This window comes from Mastigoproctus giganteus, chromosome 8 (assembly GCF_048544385.1).
Source record: "Mastigoproctus giganteus isolate SK-2022 chromosome 8, ASM4854438v1, whole genome shotgun sequence".
Classification (NCBI taxonomy): domain Eukaryota; kingdom Metazoa; phylum Arthropoda; class Arachnida; order Uropygi; family Thelyphonidae; genus Mastigoproctus; species Mastigoproctus giganteus.
The window spans coordinates 108414597-108436515 of NC_143582.1; the positions used below are offsets into that span (position 1 = coordinate 108414597).

Consider the following 21919-nt stretch of genomic DNA (forward strand, 5'->3'; position numbering starts at 1 on the left):
GCTGGAAACACTTCCTTCTGGAGTGTGTACATTACCACGACATCAGAAACTGTCTCCAGAATAAGATCCCGGACTTCCCCCCAGTAGATCTGCATCAACCGATAATATATACTCAGAACAACCTCGAAGCCTTCCAGACCTTCGCAGCTGAGGTATTTGCCTGGAGGAGGACATTGATCGCCAATCACCGACGTGGATGTTGTTGTTATTTGGTTTTTAGGAGCATTAGCAACTAAGGCCATATTGCTCCGGAGATAGGCGGTGGTCATTCCCTGACCTTTCCGCATCCTCCGTACTTGGTGGTCATGGGCTCGAACCTCGGTCTAATCAAGAAGTGTGTGCTACGCACTGCTACTCCTTCCCACCTGGCTACGGAGGCCCCGCCGACGTGGAAATCCAGATCATTAGCAATGCCACTGCCAACTGAAAGTCACTACTTCTACGGACTGTTACTTCAGTAAAAAAAAAAAAAAAAATTTATTATTTTTTTATTTTTTACTCAAGGCCCTGGAACTGAGAGCAGCCTTGGCTCACTTTTTCTTCTTTTTCACTTTGTCCCGTGCGAGATAAAAACCTCTCCCTCTCTCTCTCTCTCTTTGCTGGCACCCCGACTTACCTCTTCCTCTTCATTGTAGCCGGGGTGTAGGATTAAATTTATTTTTTATTTATTTAGCTTTTTTTTTCCCTCGCGCTCTGTTCTGGCACCTGGGACTTGGGCTGTCACTGGTGCCAGACATTCCCCCCCCCCCATCACGGCGAATTTTTTTATTTTATTATATATATATATTTTTTTTTTTTTTTTTGCACCACAGGAATCTTCCCCCCCCCCCTTTCTGGAGGTGTCCCCAGAGAAATCTGACCCACCTTTTGGCAACATCAGGTGGGTCAGATTCTCGTATCGAGACAGTACGTGCTCCATTGGCACTGGCCCTCCTTCCCGTAGTGTGGACGAGTATCCAGAATTATCTCTCCAGGTGACGATGTTTCTGGATAGCCAAGTGGTCAGAACATAACAACAGAACACACACATAATACATACAAACCTACACTACTCGCATTTCTGGCCCTCTTACAGTGGTACTGTCCTTCACAGAGATACGTGACGGAGATTAACTCACGTTCTAGAAGCTGCACCTTACTAAAACAAATGTCCAAGACACCAGTGGAGAGAAGAAGGTTTTGTGGAAAATCTAAATATTGATGGCAGTGGTATAAGATATGTTCCCAGTCTTCTGGGACGCCACAAGGACAGAGTGATGCTTCAGCAAGGTTGAAAGTTGCTGTTTGGCGTTAAGAGAGCCATGACCAGTGAGTAAGTAGATAGTGCACAGACCAGAACCATTTCTGAGTGGACTCTATTGTGGCAAAGGTGACGTTAGGGATGAACTTTAAAGTAACAAGACCCTTAGAAATAGCGGACCATCTGTCTTGCTAACGCTGCATCAAAAAGATTCCAACAGTGTGTTTTTTCCGCTTTGGGAATCGGAGTGACATTAATACCCAAGAAAGCCACAGGAACAGCGAGGCTGGTGTAGAAGCACAAGCCTCGGTACAAAAGGAAGAGATCGAGGGAGCAGACAACCGTTAAGGACCTGCCAGGCAGGAGTAGACACAGTCCTACAGGCCCTGCACATTGCCAAAAGCATTTACCGTTAAATACCATGAAGTTTAGTCTGGACTGAAACCTTATTAACATACCGGAACCAGGCGGCCACACCATAATAACAAATTGGTAGAAACACAGCTTTATAATACCACTGTAGGATGCAAGAGTTAAGACCAAGACTGTTTGGAAAGACGCAGAAGTGAGAAAGTAAATTTTTTGACTTTCTTTGAGAGATGTTCCAGATGAGTCGTCCAAGAACAGAGCTCTAAGGGCAGCCCCTAGTGACAGATGGAATTAAACCCAGAAATAATAGAAACTGTATGATTTTTAAAATAACTTCTTAGAAGATTGTAAAGAGAAAGGCAATCAGCAACACGTTAGCGCGCAAATAGACTAGACCACCATAAAAGATTAAAGGCCGCAGAGAAATCGACAAAAATAGCAAGAACGTGCTTAGAGTTTGTGGAATGAACTCGAGAAAGAAATTCAACGAGTGCTTCTTTGATACCTCATCCAGGTCGGGAACCATATTGATCATCTGATACAAGAGAGGTACAGTATTAGTGAAAGAGAAGTGAGCCTTATAGCAATCAATATTTCAAGTATTTTGGCCAAATGAGATAACAGAGCAATAGGATGAAAGGACTTGCCACTCGGGGTTTTGGAAGGTTTAGGAATTAATTTAAGAAGAGCTATCTTCCAGATAACATAAAACAGTACTTTCATTCATTTGTTGAATAGAGCCGGAAGAACCTTTGGACGGAGCTTGTAGAATTGCTTAATAAAGATGCCTTCATGAAGGGCGAAGCCTGGGCAACCAGAGTTCTTAATTTTTTGGACAGCTGTGTCCACCTCCAGATGCTTAAATGGCTGAGATTCAGAAGTAGCAGTGTAGGAGTGGTTCAGCTGTCTTATTTATTGATGAATAGTCATGTCATGCTATGAGCCATCAGAAAGAAGCAGATTGTGCAATACAGTGTTAATGGCGTCCTTCCAGTTGAGAATTTCGGCACCGTTTGCAGGTAAGGAACAATAAACAGCAGGAAAATGGAATTTCTTTCTTTGTCTTTTGAGAATCAGATATTCTGTTTTAAGCCTTTTGACGTCAGAAGGCAACCAGCTCTTGCGATGAGGTTGGTAATCACGCCTAGCACGATTCACTTTCTGACAAAGCAAAGTAAGTTCCCGTTCCAACAAGTGGGATGCGATGACTGAATTTTTCTTTTTGGTGCTTTATTACAAGCACGGCAGAGAGCATCATTAACATAGGAAGCTAATTCAGAAGCGGTAAATTGATGGATGAAGCTTATAGTTTCACGTGGGAAGTCAGTGTTGATCGAGTCAAACGAGTTCCACATGATGCGTCCCAAAGAAATCTTCTAAGGACCTGTAGTGAGAATTAGGTGTTTGCGCTGCAAGTCACAGAGAAATTAATCGCGCGATGACCGCTTGAGGAAATGGTATTTACTGTCCAGTCATTAATAGTTGAAGAAAGTGTAGGAAGTAGCAATGATGTCTATATTTGATTCGCCACAAGGTGAGCTGAGTTTATTTAGAACAGTCAGCTTAGAACAGTTAGAGCAGTGAAAGGAGAAAGTCTTCTATGAGTTCTTATGATCAGTATGGTCGGACTAAAAATGCAATTCGATGGTGATGTTGCAAGTACCGCTCACTTAAGGTAACTAAAATTATTTCCTTCCTTCCTGTTGTACTCGTCATAAGTATCGCCATCGCAACATCCTCTAATAAATGTATAACTTTTATAACATCGCTAATAAAGACTGGTGTTAAATTAATATCAACCTCCTTCGGACACAACTATTTCATACATGAAATACATGCGCATAATTTTATAACTTCTCCAATCTAATAACTGTACATGACAAAAGTGTAAAATATTTGAATATAAACATCATGTACCGGAAACAGAAATTCAAAATGTTTTTATTTATTATAATTAAAACTTCCACTTATTATTCCTTCGAGAAGAATTATTTATGAGTGTGTATTTGTTTTCTGGGGGGTATTTTTTCCGTCCACCGCATTTTGTCTAGCGTCCTGTCCACTACTATCATCGTGCATTGTAATGCCTCAAGGGAGGGCTTATGGTGCTATGCAGATGATGACAAACTGCTAATACAAGTCAATGCAAGTGAAAACACAGTACAGCTTTCAAATATGATAAATTCACAACTCAGAGATCTAGAATTGTACTTGGCAGGATTCAACCTTCAAATAAATCCAGAGATCGAGATATTTGACTACAGGATATCATTAAACAGCCAGATTGATATAATCAACGCTAAATTTGCTCGTCTCAGGTCGATTTCAGAGCAGCAATTGTTACATGTTCGAGATCCTGCCATTCTTAAGAGATTCCTCATCTCTACAGTCTTCCCCACCATTTTCTATGGAACAGAAATTTTGTATGGACTTAAGTCGCATCTACCAACCTGAAGCCGCGTCTACGCCGCTAAATACTGGCTGCTGAAATGGTCCAATGCCTTCCTCCTCTCACTACAAAAAATATTCTCTTTATATCCTCGAACGACCACAAAGGTCAGAAGATTTTAGAAGTAATCGGTATAACAAGAATGCAATCGTTAACTGTTCTGGCAATTTCACGGAGTTCGAACCACGAGTCAACACAGAAGCAGACGCATTTGCTACTGAACTCTCTAAGACCACTCGGTATGAAACCTCTTTACTTCGTTTCTCTCCCAAAAACGAGGAGAGAAAAGAAGTTCACATTCTAATAAAAAATAATTATCCACTATGAATATAGAGAAAAATGAGAATTTCACATTATTATTACAAAACAGTTTCTGCCTTATGGGATATTTTCCGCCCCGTGACGGGTACTGACAGCAAATGCATGAGGTGGTTGGTTGTGTCCAATTATTATTATTCTAAAGTCCACTTTTGAAATTAAATCATTAATGACATTACACGTGCGTCTTTTCTAGAACGTTCAAATAAAAGAATTTTTTATTCTTATCTTAACCTATTATAAGTTAATTTCGTAGTAAATCATTGAAGTAGGTGAAATGGCATCGTTTTTGTTACATCTCATATTGTGAACACCTTCGAAATGAGATGCCTCTTATTGCAATACCTCGAATAAGCAACGCTTCCCCAGTAGAGAAGATTAATGTCACTTATTCTTTGTGGACAAAAACGATGCCATTTAACCTACTTCGGTGATTTACTACGAACTACAATGATTCTTTGCACTAACTTTTTCGTCTATTAAATTTCCGGTAGTCTGAGACTTTGAGCCCTAAACCGTTTTTAGTCATTAAATATTTAATAATTACCCAAATGGATAGCTAGGCTACAAGCGATGGCTTGTAGCCTAGCTATCCATTGGGTTAGCGAGGCTAAAAGTCATCTCTTATTTGGCTTATGCCTATAAAAATGCATAATCACATATTTTGGGGCCCTTTCACATGCTCTGGCTTTTTAGGGTCTCAACGTAACTGAATCTGCCCCTAATTACAGATATCGATAAACACTTCTCTGCAGATGGAATTTAATTATTTCCTTGATCTTCGATTATTTTCTATAATCAAAGATCATGGTAATATAGCTCGTCATGTTCTTATCACAATAAGTGAAGCAAAAAAATAAATAAATAAATAAATAAAATAACTGTGCAGTGCAGAAAGCAAGGGTCGAACAAATGAAATGAATGCCAGGATGAATGACTGCAACTGTGTGAGAAAAAAAGATGTAAATGTCTGTCTCTCCCACTCCCACTGTCAGCGAATATATCTACCCCCAGAGCAGGATGGGCAGTTTGACCATCCTACTGGAATCGACACAACCTACCATTTGGCGATCTGAACTGGGTACTCAAACCCTTTAAAACCCCATCCCCCAGGGAGGGGGGAGACGGGTCTCTGTTTCCTTCTCTCTTTGCCTCTCCCATACTTTGCCTGGTGGGGCTCGTCTCCACTGACCCCCTTGGGGATGCCTACTCTATCGTCTCCATCCTTCTACCTGTTTTCGCCCAATCTTCAGTTCCCTCCCCCCCACACACACACTAACTAACTAAACCGATCGGGTACGTCCCCTTAATGCGGCCAAATTCTAATCAACGTCTAAATTCAATCGCTTTCTCGAAAATCTCTTTTGGCCGTTCCAAATTCTAGTGTTCAGTCCTCCCCCTTATATATATATATATATACACACACACACACACACAGAGTGTCTCAAAAATACACGGCATAACTTCAGGAATGAGTTCCTCATATGTAGCAATAAAAATATTTTATATCAACATAGTTCCGGAAATGCTCGGTTTCCGAGTTTTGAAGGTCTGTCTATGACACTTAACTGTTCACATCACCTTATAGTAATTGTTCAAAATGCCCACCTTCTGCCTGAATACCACTGGCAGAACATTACTCGCGCAGGGTAATCTGCTGGTGACAAGGCCTATACCCGTTGCAAGGATACAGTTTGTGTTCTCGCAACACTCTGCGTGTGCTGATTCCAGGAGTGGCATGCACAACATCCAAAATCTCCTCTACTTCAGGAGTCGTAGATCTTGGTCGTTCTCTGTCGGCAGCACGAGGTATAAAGGTCCCATGTTCACAAAGGCGGCGATGGATACCTTCAAACGTTTTCCTGTCTGGACATCTTCGTTCTGGAAACCTTTCGTGGTACAAACGACGAGCCTCCAGAACATTGTCGTCCGCCAAACCGAACATAAAGTGCATATCCGCTTGCTCCTGATTTGAGTACATGGTCGGAATGGAAAACTACCAGATTGTGTCACCTGCGGTAGATAAGACATTCCGGTTAATAACTCGGGAACCAAGCATTTCCGGAACTATGTTAATATAAAATACTTTTATTGTGTACATATGAGGAACTCATTCCTGAAGTTATGCCATGTATTTTTGAGACACCCTGTATGTGTGTATATATATATATACAAACCTTGCCACGGAAATCCTTGGAAATTAGGTGGCATCACCTGCCAGAGTGCTTAAATAATATACTGGGTGCCTGACATGCCTCCTCGTGGAAAAGTGTGGGCAAAGGTGGGTCGCAACAGGGGCTCAAACGTCTAAATGGTCAGAGAAACAACAGAACATAAACACTACACGACATTCCATTCCCCACACACTTTTTAAATCTGTGGCCTCCACAGAGTTCTGTATCACAAAAACAGAGTACACAACGCGGAGATGGGGAAACCCCTGGTGCCGTCAGACAATTAACACACCTACTGGAATCGACACAACACGTTTACACTTATAGCGAGAGTGCAAGATATCCGATAATGAATATCTTCTCTTAAAAGGTAGAAGAAGAAAAAAAAAAAAAAAGAAATAGCCATTAGCCATACGTGCAACTGTTTTTCCAATGTCCACAATGTTTCAATTTCATCCACTGTTTATAATTAATAAATTAATTTATTTGTCAAATAAATTATTTCCATAAATTTAAATAAATTGAAAGAGATACAAGCAGATTATAAAAAAAAATATATTTGTCATCGTTGCATCCGACTATTGTTTGTCAATAGAATTAGTTACAGTTATTAAGACTTACCTGATTTACAAGGGTCTGTATATATGTCATCTGAAACTTTATGTGGGAAATGGGAGCTGACTAGTTCTTCCATTGAGAAACGCCGGGCTTCGGTCACCATTAGCAGAAAGACCAGTGTGCATGTGTATGTCAAAAGCAGCTGCCCAAGCACAGTAGGCATCACTCGCCGTCGACCAGCGGGCATCCGACCTTTAGGGGTCACGACTCCACAGTGCTGGATTTGGTGGTGGAACATGACACAGAGAGACCTGTCATCGGAGTGGGGGGAGCCTGCAAAGAGAACCGCTTTTATTAGTTTGCCTCCCTTCCTAGGGAGGTAGGGTAACAGAAGGAAGAATAATTGCGGGCAGCAATGGAAGCGAATGATAGTTCAGAAACCGCAGTGTAAATATTTTCTTCAAAACGAAAACAAGTTTGACGAAAGAATAGCTCGATGTACGAAAATAACGATTTAAAATTTTCATATTAGAATTGTCAATAAAAACCGCACAAGTCTACTTTCTAGCGGAACTTTAGTTCATTTATTGCTTTGGTTAGTGGTTGTTATGGTTGGTGTATTATGAATGGAGGGTTCGAATGTCTAGAAGGGAGCGGAGGTTAGTATAGTATTATGCGAGTTAGGTATTAAACGGTTCTTCATTCTTACTCTTCATACAAAATGGCCATTTTGTTCATTTTTTGCCTGTGTACATGAGAGAGAGAATACAATATTTCTCTGATGAAAAAAAAAAAAAAAAAAAAAAAAATACAGGAAGAACCACGTACAACTACAATTTATTTATATACTTTCATGTTTAACACAATAAGCTTGTTAATTTCCTACTATGGAATTTCATAATTATAGAGCAAATATATTAACTTTGGTAAGACAACCTTCATCAAGGTTTTTTTTTCTCCAGACACAACCACAATCATTTGGGCAGCAAAAGGAGATATTTGGGGATTTTCAGTCGGCACATTTCATCTAATTAGATCAACTAAGGAGTCCGTTGCATGTGTCCCTGAAAAATACTGTTTACTATTTCAGCAGATTCACTAATAAATGTAAACTGAAGTATACGCAGTTGGCATTTTTCATTAGACTTGACGAATTGTGAAATACTGAATCTGAACAGAATTGCTGGTCAATTATCCCCTCACCCTCTCCAGTTTGATTGCTATTTTGGAGATGTTCTGAATTTGTGTAATTCTGTTAAATTCATGGTTTTGATAATTATGGATTTCAAGTTAAAGGCCGATAACAATTATTCCTATCTCTAATTTGATAACAAAATATTTTTGAAAATCAAATAGACTGTATGCAAAAGACAGCAGCAACTTTACTTTATTACCACATTAGATTATGTGTTAAATTTAAGAGTTAATACTCTGAATTTACAAATATTATATGCAATGCATATGATGGGAAAAATTTCATGTTTAACCAAGTTCTATGATCGAACTTGTCTGTCCGTGATACCAAGTATCAATACAGATTACAGATTTCTGGTATTCTGTCATTATTAAATATTCATTTGGATATTTACTGAAAACTATATTACAAACATAAGCAGACTGCAATCGAGCAGTTTTGCAAATTATTGATACACTATTTATTTATCATTTGTTCAGTGTCTATTACAAGTGATAAGCTCTTTTATTTATATTTATCACTTTCATTTCTTCTTCTTTTCATTTTTAAGAAAATGAATCAAAATAAGGGATAAAGAAGGGAATAAAATCAATACCCACAATTCTACAATCGCATATACCACGATACAACCACACTAAACTAAATTCATGTACCCACTAGACCACGATACATTTCTGGCTATACTGCCTATAACCACTGAGGGCCAAATGGCCACAATGATTATGAACAGTCAATTAAGTAATTAAAAATTAATCTCTTTAATTATGATTAATACTAAGCCGGCACATTTATCCTGTAAACGATTCTTCCTCAATTTGAATTTATGTCCCCAATCTCGCACAATATCCCGAGTCTTAATGCGTCAGTATCAACGAATCAGTGTATCCATTCTATCGTCATTTTCTGCTATCCGCTACAATTCATTTATTTACTTACATGTTTAACACAATGGGCTTGTTAATTTCTTACTATGGAAATTTTTGCAGAGGAAGGATAGCCAGAACTCAGCGTGTCTTTCGAACCACTACCGCCATCACTGACGCTCGTAATACACTGCCTAATTATGCTCATACGGTCTATCACAGTGGTCTCAAACTCAAATTGCATGCGGGCCGAATGCACGATCTGAAAGCAGCTGACGGGCAGGAATTTTTTTTTTTTTTTTTAACAAAATGAGAGTGAATATAAGCACTGAATAAAAGTGAATATACAACAAATACATAATTGAAATGTATTCGCGGGCAGTGTAAAATTGCTTCGGGGGCCGGATGCGGTCCGCCAGTTTGAGACCACTAGTCTATCAGATCCCCATAAACGTTATCCAAATATCGGTGTATCTCAATGAGCTCAATATTCGCTACATTCAGGAACTCACTAAGCTTATTCGCTAATTGTCGGCTTCAAAGTGGTGAAATCCATGTTTAGTCTCCAGACTAAGTTTTCGGCATCTTCTGCCCCCCTTCCCCCCAACTCCTCCTTCAACCCAATGCACGGTACTAAGTACTATAGTTGTTTGGAGTGGTCATTAAAAGACTATTAATGCCCACAATATATATACACACACACACGAATATCGCCCTCTAGTTTCAAAGACTACTACGTCCTTGCCACCTGGCGAAGTGTTGAAACTCACAGGATATTGGCGGAAAAGTTTAAGTTTTCGCCTAACATCATTTATTATTAATATTAATATCCATATAGTGCAAGGAAGCCAAAGGCTTATGCTGCACCAGCCAAAATTTCTGAGTTACCCAAAGAGGGGAGGGGAGGGGAGGGGAGAGGGGGAGAGAGAGAGAAGAAGGGAATCACCAAGAAAGAGACGAATGATGAAATAACCAGCTCAGGACCCTGGGTGTGCCAAGCCCATACTCACCAGATGGGAATCCCTGGGGTTGATTTCGCAGGCAATATCGCACGAACAGGGAGAAAAATGGATTAATTTATCGGTAACACGATCAATAATCAATCAGTAATTATTACAAATAATTACGTACAAGTAAATACAATCAGTAATTCAATTCATTCAAATGGAAGGCGTAACGATTAACACTCGCGGGAGGAAAAGTCTAGATACAGTAGTAAAAATTGTAACAGTTGCTGATATCTCGCTATTTTTCTAGTACTAGATTAAGAATCTATTAACAAAGGCGTCGAATGATGCTCCGATTTATAAATTAATTATCACAAAGTTATTTCAGCCACCTATGGTCTCATTTTGATAACGGTTCCTTCTGTACCGAGAGTCTAAAGCTCGCTTATTAGTCAAATTGTCCTGGATCTTGGCTGGCTCTACGTCTTTGTAGCCTTTCTCTGACTAAAGATCTTCAGTCTTGTGTGTGTGTGTGTGTGTGTGTGTGTGTGGGGTGTCATTTTTCTTTAAAATGGAACATACTAGACCCAAACAACGTTAACAAGTAATATTGAACACAACTTTACCTAACCCAGCATATAATCTTACTTAAAATACACTTTAAATGTTACCTTGAGTAATCTTGCGTCGAATAAGATTAAAAGTACTGCCCTACATGTCGGTTTGTCTTTTTTTTTTTTTTTTTTGAAGGATATTAAACTTATAACTATAGAATTAACATAGACAACTCTTAAACAAAAAAACTACGTTAGTAGTTTGAAGGGCATCATTTTATATGTATCTCATATTGTACCCTTCCTTCACAACGAGTTGCCATGTATTGCACTACCTCAAATAGGAACGCGTCACTAAAAGAGAAGACTATTGTTACTTATTCTCAGTGGGCACCACCACCCAGACGAAAACGTTTGAAGGCTTGTTAGCCTTTGATCGGTGGGTGGGCAGGTACCCTGGTATTGCAGACATGACATTCCATTTGTGAAGATAATCCGACAACATCAGAGAGGCCAGAAGATGTACAGTACGTGATATTATACTCTTAAAAAGATATGATGCCTTGTTGCATTTAATTTTACTTAAATATTATCACGTACACCTCTCATATTGTGGGATTATCTTCGCAACTGGACTGTCATGTCTGCAATACCAGGGTACCTGCCCACCCACCGATGAAAGGCCAACAAGCCTTGAAACGGTGCCGTCTGGGTGGTGGTGCCCACTGAGAATAAGTAACAATAGTGTTACTTTTAGTGACTCGTTACTTCTTATCCATGTAGTGCAATACATGATAACTCGTTGTGAAGGAAGAACACAACATGAGATACAGATAAAATAATGCCCTTCACACTACTAACGTAGTTTTTTGTTTGAGTTGTCTGTGGTGTGTTTACACCAATATTACATAGATTATTATACTCTTAAAGATATGATGCCTTGTTGCATTTAATTTAAATATCATTTACCAGCATACATACATTCTCAAAAATATTTCAATATAGTGAAAAATTAAAAAAATATTTTATTATGAAAATATATTATTATAAATATAAGTAAGACTGTATATAATGGTTATATATCTAAAATTCAAAAATTGTACATAAATATATTGCTAATTCTCGTTTTAAATAATATTTACTGATTAAATAATTAAATAATAATTATTCTCATCTTTAATTTGGTAATACTGTAAAATATTTTTAATAAAAATATTTAGATTGTATTATTTATATATCATTTGTTATCAGATTTGGTTATTAGATCGCTGAATGCCATGGAGGCCGCGTATACAAAGGGAACAAAATATACATTGTAGTTTAAATTTAACGGTTAGTGCTTAGTTTAATTAATCAGTAAATTCCCTTCCTGGCGACTTGCTTTTTATTAATATCTCTCATTTATATAATAATAATAATACCAGTAATAATAATAATAATAATGATTCTTTATTAACATAAATTTTATACAATAGTGATTCCTTACACAGAAAGCCAGAGCTTGTATAAACAATTCGTTGTTTATACAAGTGATTTTGTTTTATAATAGGAAATAAATAAAGAAAGAAAATAATAATAACTAAATAATAATTAACAGATCAAAGCAAAGATAATAGTCAAAATGTAAAAATGAATGAAGTAGTAATTACAGCGAAAAAGGACTACAAGTTGAGCAGAACATGAAATGACATCGGCTAACTAAGATCGGCACTTACATAAATGTCCTTTACAAACAGCAAGATAGGACAAGATGCCATCGCGATATGCCTTGTCTATAGTCCACAGGTCGAGGTCGAACGAGTTGAGTGTCCAGAGTCACATTTGAGAAGTGTCTCTTGAAATTCTGTAAACGCTGGAGCCTTGAGCACAAGAAGGGGTTACTACGGAGATGTCTGCCTGCCAAACGCCAACCAACCGTGTTCCAGATGTTGATGTGATCCTGCTTAGCTGAGAAGGGATGACTATTTTTAGCACATGGGCTCTGTGGACTATGGGTGTATATTGCAGGTTGCAGCAGAGAGTAGATTTAGATGTTGTGTAGATCTCAATCAGAATTCGAGGCCCCACATCACTACGCATACGCCTGGATTTGATACGTAATAGATGAATAACAAAATCACACATGCATTTTCATTCTTTCTATCTGTTCTCAATTTATTGTCCGTCTTCTAGTGATCTTAATATACAATTAAATTATTTTGCAACAGTTCTGACCTTCAAATTTTGTCATTACGACCGATGCAAATTCAAAATCTTCGACATGGTTCAATAACTTTACTGAGAAAGGGGTACGTCTATTGGAGGACTTCTTGGGCGCTAACAACCTTGTTATCCATACCCGTCCAGGATTTCCCTCTACTTACAGCAGATTTTCAGGAGAATCCAACATTGATCTCACTACGTACTTTGATCTCACTTTGGCAAATATGACTAATATTGGTCATATTTGTCAGGATGAACAAACCAGTTTGTTGATCCTGACTGGTGCTCCACTGACCATCGTGGAATACTGTTCGAAATTAACGTCTCCCAAAAACTAATCTTGATGATGATATACGTCCCGAGTTAACACGTTTTCTATTCAGAATATTAAATGGGATAAGTTTAATTCAAAAGAGACTTCTGTCTGTATTGTCATTTGGAACAATTAGCTGCTCAAGAGACTGCTAATTATGTTCAGTAATCGATATTGAAAGTTTGCTATTTGTCAACTAAAAAGAAAAAAAAAATACCCAAAAAATATGTATGGTGGAACAGACAATTAACAAATTTGAGAAAACAATTATATCAAGTTAGGCGTCAATATCAAAAGGCATAGAAACTGGCCTCCAGAAGAAGTTGAATTTCTGAAGTTGGAGTACTGAAGACTTAAAAGAAATTTTGATAAAGCCATTGCAACTGCCAAAAGTAAGTCTTGGGAAAACCTTGTGAATACTATAGGCAACTCTGATTCGTGGGGATTATTGTATAAACTTGCCAAAAATAAAATACATGCTCCCGATATTTATTACACTGTGGTAAATAATAACCCCGAAACTAAAAACTGGCCTGAAGATTAATATCATCCTAGACAGGATCTTTCCTCCAGACAACCCTACCCTAGATGATGATCTTCATGCTCGAATAAAATTGTAAATTTCTATGTACATCCCAAGGTTACCCTTCCGTTCTCACTGGAAGAATTACAGACAGCTATTAAAAAGGTCAATGTTTCTAAATGTCCTGGCAGTGACCTTTAGAAACATTGAAAATAAAATATCTTCATTATCAGAATTGTAAAAAAATTCCTAACAATATTCTGCTAATGTTTAACAAATGTCTCTCGGATTGAATTTTCTCAGTACGTGTACCTTGGAATACAGCTTTGCTGCGTATAATCCACAAACCTGAAAAACCGTTCTCTGACCCAAAGAAATACAGACCGATTGCATTACTTGCCAACGTGGGAAAATTGCTTGAACGATTAATAGCTCTCAGAATCCAGAAACTGTTCTACGACCAACAGCTATTATCAAACAAACAATACGGATTTAAAGCTCAGACATTAAACACTCCTTTTTGAATTGTTCAGGAAAAGTATTTACGTTTCAAAGATGATTGCACATATCCATCATCAGACTGGCAAAAAACAAACGTTCGTCATAATCATATCGGCTTGGGGGCAGCGATATTACTCTTACAGCTGATGAGCCACGCAATGCATAAATTTAATTCGGGAAGCTGTCTGCTAGTTGCAGTACAGCAAAATCTGCTCGTGTTTGGGAAGGGGAACATTTCTAGAACGACAAGCTAAACAAGCGTGGTGTTAGATGACGTCCTGATTACAATGTCATCTGTGACTTTTTACCGATAGCGTTGTCTGAAGTTACAAATTAAACATAGTATGAGTAGCATATCTGCAATAATGTCGAGGATAGATACATTTTAATGGAGGGAGGACAGGCTCAACCCTAATTAAGAACCTTGAGATGAACTTATTTCTGTTTTTTTTTTATCTGTTTGTACTCTCGTAAATTGGCTTTGTTTTCTTTCACATGCCGACTTACTGAATTTTTTGGACCATAAGATGCACTACGATTTCAAAGGATTAAATCATGTTCAAAAGATTAAATCATGGAGAAACTTTAGTATGTGTTGTGATAACAAACATTTTTTCGAATTGTAATCAATACATGTGTTGTTTTTTTTTCACATCAACCTTTTCGGAATTCAGTTAGATGAATGTTGGATGAGCAGGTGGATTACACGCATATTTAACCTCACAAATTATGTACATATTACCATTATTACAGCAGTCCTCAGTTAAACAGATAAATTCGGAGATTAACGAAAGAAGATTGACTACCACCATAAAACGGATTACAGGCCACATCAGTTCTCCTGATCTGTAAGACATTTATGAATGGAAGCCTATATCAAGACTTCAGAGCCCTGCTCTCTCTCGTAACAACTGGAATAGGCTCCATCTACCTGATCGCTTCATCCCCATTAGCATACTTGCTACAGTTCGGAACCTGGATGCAGATCTCCATCAATTTACTATAATAAAAATAAGTCACCTTAAGCAGAAGTCATCTTATGGATGTCTCCATTAACGAACAACTCCTAAACTATTTAGAAACCGTCAACTCCTAAACTCCAGAACACTGTAGCCGACCGGGCTAACCGGATGGGTAAAGTGCCTGCCTGGCAACCCAAAGGTCCCGGGTTCGATTCGCGCCTCGGGCTTGGATCAAAGTACTGCAAAAACCTTGGGAGGTGCATTATGGCCACAGAAGCCTATGCGCCAACAACTACAAAAAAAAAAAAAAAAAAAAAAAAGAAGAACACTGTAGACGATTTACGCTACGAGGTTATCGGATGTTCTGTTTAAAAGTATCATTATTCTGCTGCTATAATTTTGTCTAATTTATATTTAATTTTCTACTTACACAGTACATATTTAATTTAGTAGTCTATTCCTGTAAATTACGCAAACAGAAAGTTTAACGTATCCTTAGTCATAATCTTAAATCCAAAACTTTTACACATAATGTTTGACAAATTTACACCATAAGCCCATACTTCAAATTTCGATGCGAGCTGTTCGATCCGAGATGTTCGTTAATGGATTTCTCCATTAACGAACACCTCCTAAACTATTTAGAAACCGTCAACTCCTAAACTCCAGAAAGAGTAGACGTCAGTGCAATGGGACGATAACTGGATTGAAGGGATTTATGACGCCGTTTGGGAACTGGCTGGAAATGAACAAATTTCCGAGCAGAAGGAAAAACACCAGTGTAATTAGAAAATGTGAAAAGGCGACTCAGAACACGAGTAAGCCCAGGAGCACAGGTTTCCAAAACAAGTGGAGAAATATCATCAGAACTTGGCGCTTTATAGGCATCAAGATTATTCAAAATTCTTCAGACGGAAAAACCACAGGGGGCATTGAATATAGTGTACTGGAATTGGTAGGAAGTAGTTTACCAGTATCATCGATACAAGGGTTAGAAGAAAAGTAGGATGCTAGCAGGTCGGCTTTATCTTTAGTCGAGGTTGCATTAGAACAAATGGTTTTAAAGAAGTGTGACTGGAGATGGGCAAAAGTTGCAACCAATAGCTTTAGCAATGCTCTCTACCATTTGGACAAGAAGCAAGTTTTCTTGTCTTGGCCTGTTCAAAATCTAGTTTGCACTGATTAATAACTGTTTCTCAATTGTTGCAACTTTGGTGTAGACAGAAAATGAACATACAGATTTGGATGGAAGCCAATTGCGATATGCAATATTCTTATCGTGAACAGAGTTAAAGAGCATTTATTGGAAAACCAATGTATAGATAAAGGACGAGATTTTAAGGTGGAGTATGAATTAAAGGATTTCATCCCTACAAGAATAATTTCATTGACACGACCTGATCAAAACATTGACATAGGCAGATTTAAAGCAGTAATCCAATCAAAGAAATGGAGAATAAAAATCTCGCAGATCCTCATATTTTGCATTCTTGTAATGAAATTGAGAATGGCCACAAGAGAAAGACTTCCTTGAAGAAGAAACCAAGTGGTGATCTGAGGTGCTAGAGAAATGCTCACCTCGACCACCGAGGTGAGCATTTCTCTAGCATGGAAGGATTGTTCGTGAGAAAAAGATTAAGAGTGATGGCTGTGTAGTTAGGATTGTCTGTTGAACTTACTCCGAACACAGTTCACAGTGTTCGGAGGAAGTTTAGGAGCATCGGCGACTAAGGCCATGTTGCTCCGTGTATATTGTCTGTAAAATGCGTGTGTTCTGACGTCTATTTTCCGTTTTTTTTGGAGAAAAAAAACGAGTTTTCTGGAGAAAACGCCATGCTACCCTCGTGTGAGAACGACTTCCTCCCCTTATCGGCTGGATTCGAACTCAGATCTGTTTCACCCGGTGTGGGGAGGACGACGATTCTGTCAACTGTGCTACACACGAGGGAACCTCCGAACACCGTTGTAGGTAAATGAACAATTTGAGCGAGATCATTAAGTAATTGCAAAAGCCTTAGCATCTCGACCAGCTGGGTCCGTGCGACTAGAAAACGGAAGCCAGCTGGAGTTGCGAACATTAAAATCACCAAGGAAAATTACCTCACTGTGAGGAAGGTTGGACTGGAGAAAGTCAAGTTTTCAAAGAAAGGAAGCCAAAGTATTCCAAGTGATTAGTTTTTTTTTTTTTTTTGGTAGTTGTTGGCGCATAGGCTTCTGTGGCCATAATGCACCTCCCAACGTTTTTGCAGTACACTGATCCAAGCCCGAGGCGGGAATCGAACCCGCGACCTTTGGGTTGCCAGGCAGGCATTTTACCCACCCGGCTAGCCCGGTCGGCAAGTGATTAGTGGAGTTAGCAGAACGTAGAGGCAATAGATGAATTTGACAGAATGGAATAGAGAATTTAAGCCAGTGAAGATCAAAAAGAGATTTCAAATGACTGTCTCTGACAGGGAATATCAGAGCGGACATATGCAAAAATATCAACCTTGAAGAGAAAAGAACATAGAGCGAGTAATTAGGACAACGGAGATGAGCAGTGGTTGAATCAACCGATAATTAAATTCCATCAGAAAATGTAAGTGGGACTTGGCAAACTAAGTTGAAATTGACATAACTGAGATAGGCATAACTGAGACAACGTGTATTTATGAAAGATCTTTTCGCAGATAAGTTTGTTCCATTCGACTATTTAATAGTACGAAAAAGTGGGTAGGTACATATATGAAATAATTGGATATGTTGTATACACGGCAAGAATATACCCAGTTCCTTGACATAACGAACCTTGACAATGCCCCCCCCTCCCCATACACACTACTCAGACTCCCTCCAGTCAATATCTGGCAGAGTAGAGGCAGCGAGATTATACACTAGCTGATCCGAATACCTCCCCTAGAGTTACAAATAGGTTCGGTTCGGCGGACTATATAGCGGCTGGCCTGCGAACACCGTTTTAGAGCCCTACTCTCGAATATTATGAGAAGACTGCATGTTGCCATGATGCCCAAAATAATATCAAAAGACATGAGTCATAATGGAAGAGATGGGGGGATTGCAGAAGCACTGCTCTGGAGACTAGACATGGGTTCCGCCACTTCCTGCCTTCAATAAGCGAAGTGTTGGTATTGCACCTGTTAATGAGCGTCATCTACCACCTAATATTGCCTTGTAACACAGAGAGGGGGGCATTCCTCCAGAAGAGTGTACGCCACACTTCGACCCCTGCTCATGTTGATTCGCATCTGGATGGTCCCATTCAGTATATTATTTCAGGTGCCATATTTCAGGACCTGCACGTGGGAGTTATACACAGGATTATTAACACTCCCACCATTGTGAAAGTGCAAGCAGAGGATTTGATCACAGAACAATCGGACTTCGCTGAAAATCGGTCCACTTGGCCCAAGCGTCACCTGAATAACAGTTCCATCAGCGTTTTAGACTTTCAGGTAGCAAGCCCAGTTTGTCATACCTGAGAGAATGTCTGTAACAGCCTCCAGGACCATACTGACTTTAGGGTGAATATACTAAAAAATAAAAAAGAAAGAATATTGTACCTATGTTCTATACTCCGTTGTCAGAACTTTTTGACCGCCCCTTATAACTCAAAGTATGTTGCGTTGTGTCGTTTTCATAATAGTATGCGTATTTCAGCTAGTCATTTTTAAAAACGTATTGCCAAGGAAATATTACATTCAGTAACATTTCCTATACTGCTCAAAGTAAAAGCTGAATATTGACATAATGCTCAACGACAGAAAACAAAAACATTTTCTGTTTAATAGTCACATTTGGTCAGAAGAATTTAGAAGACATCTACAAGAACAGCTTTGTATTTCGGTCTAACCGATAACTATAACAAGTACCATAGTTGAACTGTACAGTAGTATAGTTCAACTATACTACTGTACCCTTGCGTTAAAATGTTATCATGCATTTTTATCTTATCTTGGAGTTTTAAATACATAATAGGTGCATAAATAATACAAATCGTGTGTCGTTTACCCGTTATTTATTTATTTTTATTTATTTATTTCGGATAACACAGTTGGTAAGATCGACGTCCTCCCTGCACCGGGTGGAAAAGACCCGAGTTCGAATCCCGTCGATGAAGGGAGGAATTTTTATGGGCCTTTTTCACAACGTCACTGAGTTAATGTCTCAGGTGAGGGTAGCATAGTTTTTCTCCAGGAAATTTCGGATTTTTCGTCCAGCAAACCTCAGAACACAAGCAATTTATAGACAATATACATGGAACAATGTGGCCTTAGTTGTTAATGCTCCTAAAACCCAACAACAAACAAACAAACAAGCCCTAGGTGGTTTTAAATGAACTATCAACCAGACTTAAAAAGCCAGTGTGCATTCCTAAAACCGTTCAGTTGGCAACTCTACTTTGAGGGCGTTTAATTTCAAATATTGTCCGAGTGAAGAGTAAAAGGGGATGGATTTACTTAATCATACTTCCAAACCAAAGTAATTTCATCATTGCTTTAACTTTACAAGAAGCACGTATAAGTAGTTGTCTAAAGCAGCTAGTAATATAAATCTGCTAGTAAATAGTGAAAGGGTATGTCTTAGAAAAAGGAAAAGCTTTTCACAAGTTAAGCTACCTGGCTTTTCTTATACTCATAAGCTGACTAATACAACCCCTTTTCCCATTTACAGAAAACGCTGGGAGGTAGCAGTATTTACAATAATCACTGGTGCCTTCCATTCCTCCGTTCTATAAATAGAAAATAACGCATTTTTCCCACTCCACGTTTCCCCGCATTTTATAGAAAAGTGAAGGGAAGTGGCTATTTTTAAAGCCACTTGTGAAAGCGCATACAAAAACCCATTGGAAAATTTCTTCTCGTGAAGAAGGACACTAACTCAAAGAACTGTGGCTGAAGCAACTTGATGAATGAAAAACCTAATATACAACTTGTCTGTATGTCGTTTTAATGATAAAATCGTTTTACTTGTTAAAGTAAAGCATCCATTTGTTATCATTAATTTGCCTCATAATAACCTCTATTTCTACCGAAATACTGTACTTGAAAACTTAAACTCACAGAAGCTTCACCCTAAAAATTTCTATATAAAAGCCCTCTACGTTTGAGAATCCCAAATAAAAGAATCAAAGGCTTGACGCTACCCGAAACAAATATTATAATTGAGAAGCTTTCTGGAGATTAAGCGCAATTTTTTTTCCAGCAGAAGCAAGCTGAAGAAGAAAAATCGCAGTTTTGCAGAAAGCTTCGGTACTTGCTTTATACTCTAGTAAACGACTAAGACGAGGTTATAAAGCAGTTGGAAGAAAGATAAAAAAACACTTATATTTTATATATAGAGTGATTCATACGTTACCAGTGCAATGATGAAAAATATAAACCGTAATTATACTTTTTTCATTTATACTTATTTTTTTTCTTTTGTGGATAATGTTTCATAATGTGGATATAACTTCGCAACTGAGATGGCTTGTTGTATTACCTACCCGCCCACTGATGACGAAGCCAAAAAGATTCGAAACGATCGTCTGGGTGGTGGTAGGCTGAAAATAAATAACAGTAGCCTTCTCTACTAGAGAAGCGTTATTTATTTGAAGTATGTAATTCAATAGTAGCTATATTGTTGTGAAGGCAACTACATTATGAGATACAATTAAAACGATGCCTTCTACGCTACAATCGTAGCTCAAATCTATGGGTTAACTATGGTGTATTTACACCGATATTCTGTCGAAGTAAAAATTCGATGTTTCCTACAAAACATCAGGAGTGTCAAAAACAAGCTAGATGGTCTACTTGATTTGCTTTCCTGCTCAGAGAACGACTTCGTCATTCTGATTGAAACCTGGCTCAGAGATGAAATGGAAATTGCTGCCTTCACCTCAAATCTTGGCTATCACACGCTGGCTGCTAATAGAATTGGGAGACGAGGTGGCGGTGTAGCAATCTGTCAAAGGAGTTCACTACCCCTGATTAAGGCATACACTTATCCAGGAGGTGATATAGAAGCTGTTCTTGGAATCTACCGAATTGCTGGTTTGTCGATCTCTGTGTGTGCCGTTTATTTACCTCCACCAGTTTCTGAGGATTCTGTCCTTAATCTGACAGCATGGCTGTCTTCCACAATCAATCATCGGCAAAAGCTCATCATCCTCGGAGACTTGAACCTTCCACTGCCAGCCACAAAGAAGCTCCTAGATACTCTGTCATTGACCATGTCGGAAATGGGCATTGGTCTTATTCATGTTCCTCCCTCACACGGCGATGCCACCCTGACCATAACTGAGAACTTCCTCCCGTCCGATCATATCTCTGCAGGCACCTAAGGATGAACGTACACAAGTACAAACTACGAACACTGTCAGGAGAGTATACAATCCAAAATACGTCAACGTTGGAAAAGTTACTACCCTCTTCCAACTTTACCCATGGAACATACTGGCTGAGCTTAACGTAAATGAGGCTGCCTACTGGCTTTCGAGATGGATGGAATTCATTGCAAGGCGTGCAATGTCCAAAACTTGCATCCTTAGTCCCCAATCAAAGCCATGGTGGAATGACCTCCTGATCAAGGCCTTTAGGGAAAAACAGGCAGCCCATGCCTCTTACAAGAAGTCGCCTTCACAAGAGTCATACGCCAGATTTTCCAAAGCAAGGATGGATTTCCAGAGGAGGAAACAATTTTCTATTGACAATTTCATGAACCGCCGTCTATCCAGGGGAAAACGTGTGTGGTCCACAAGTCATACTTG

General features: G+C 38.8%; 1 protein-coding gene across 1 annotated transcript in view; it reads right to left on the reverse strand.

Annotated features, from left to right (window-relative positions):
- Positions 1-21919, reverse strand: part of LOC150081758 (protein tolkin-like) — a 285479-nt gene that overhangs the window by 177327 nt on the left and 86233 nt on the right. Inside the window, exon 3 of the mRNA XM_090379622.1 lies at positions 7172-7441. Coding sequence (XP_090235748.1) covers positions 7172-7355 — 184 coding nt within the window. The 5' untranslated portion in view covers positions 7356-7441. The remainder of the gene's footprint in view (positions 1-7171; positions 7442-21919) is intronic.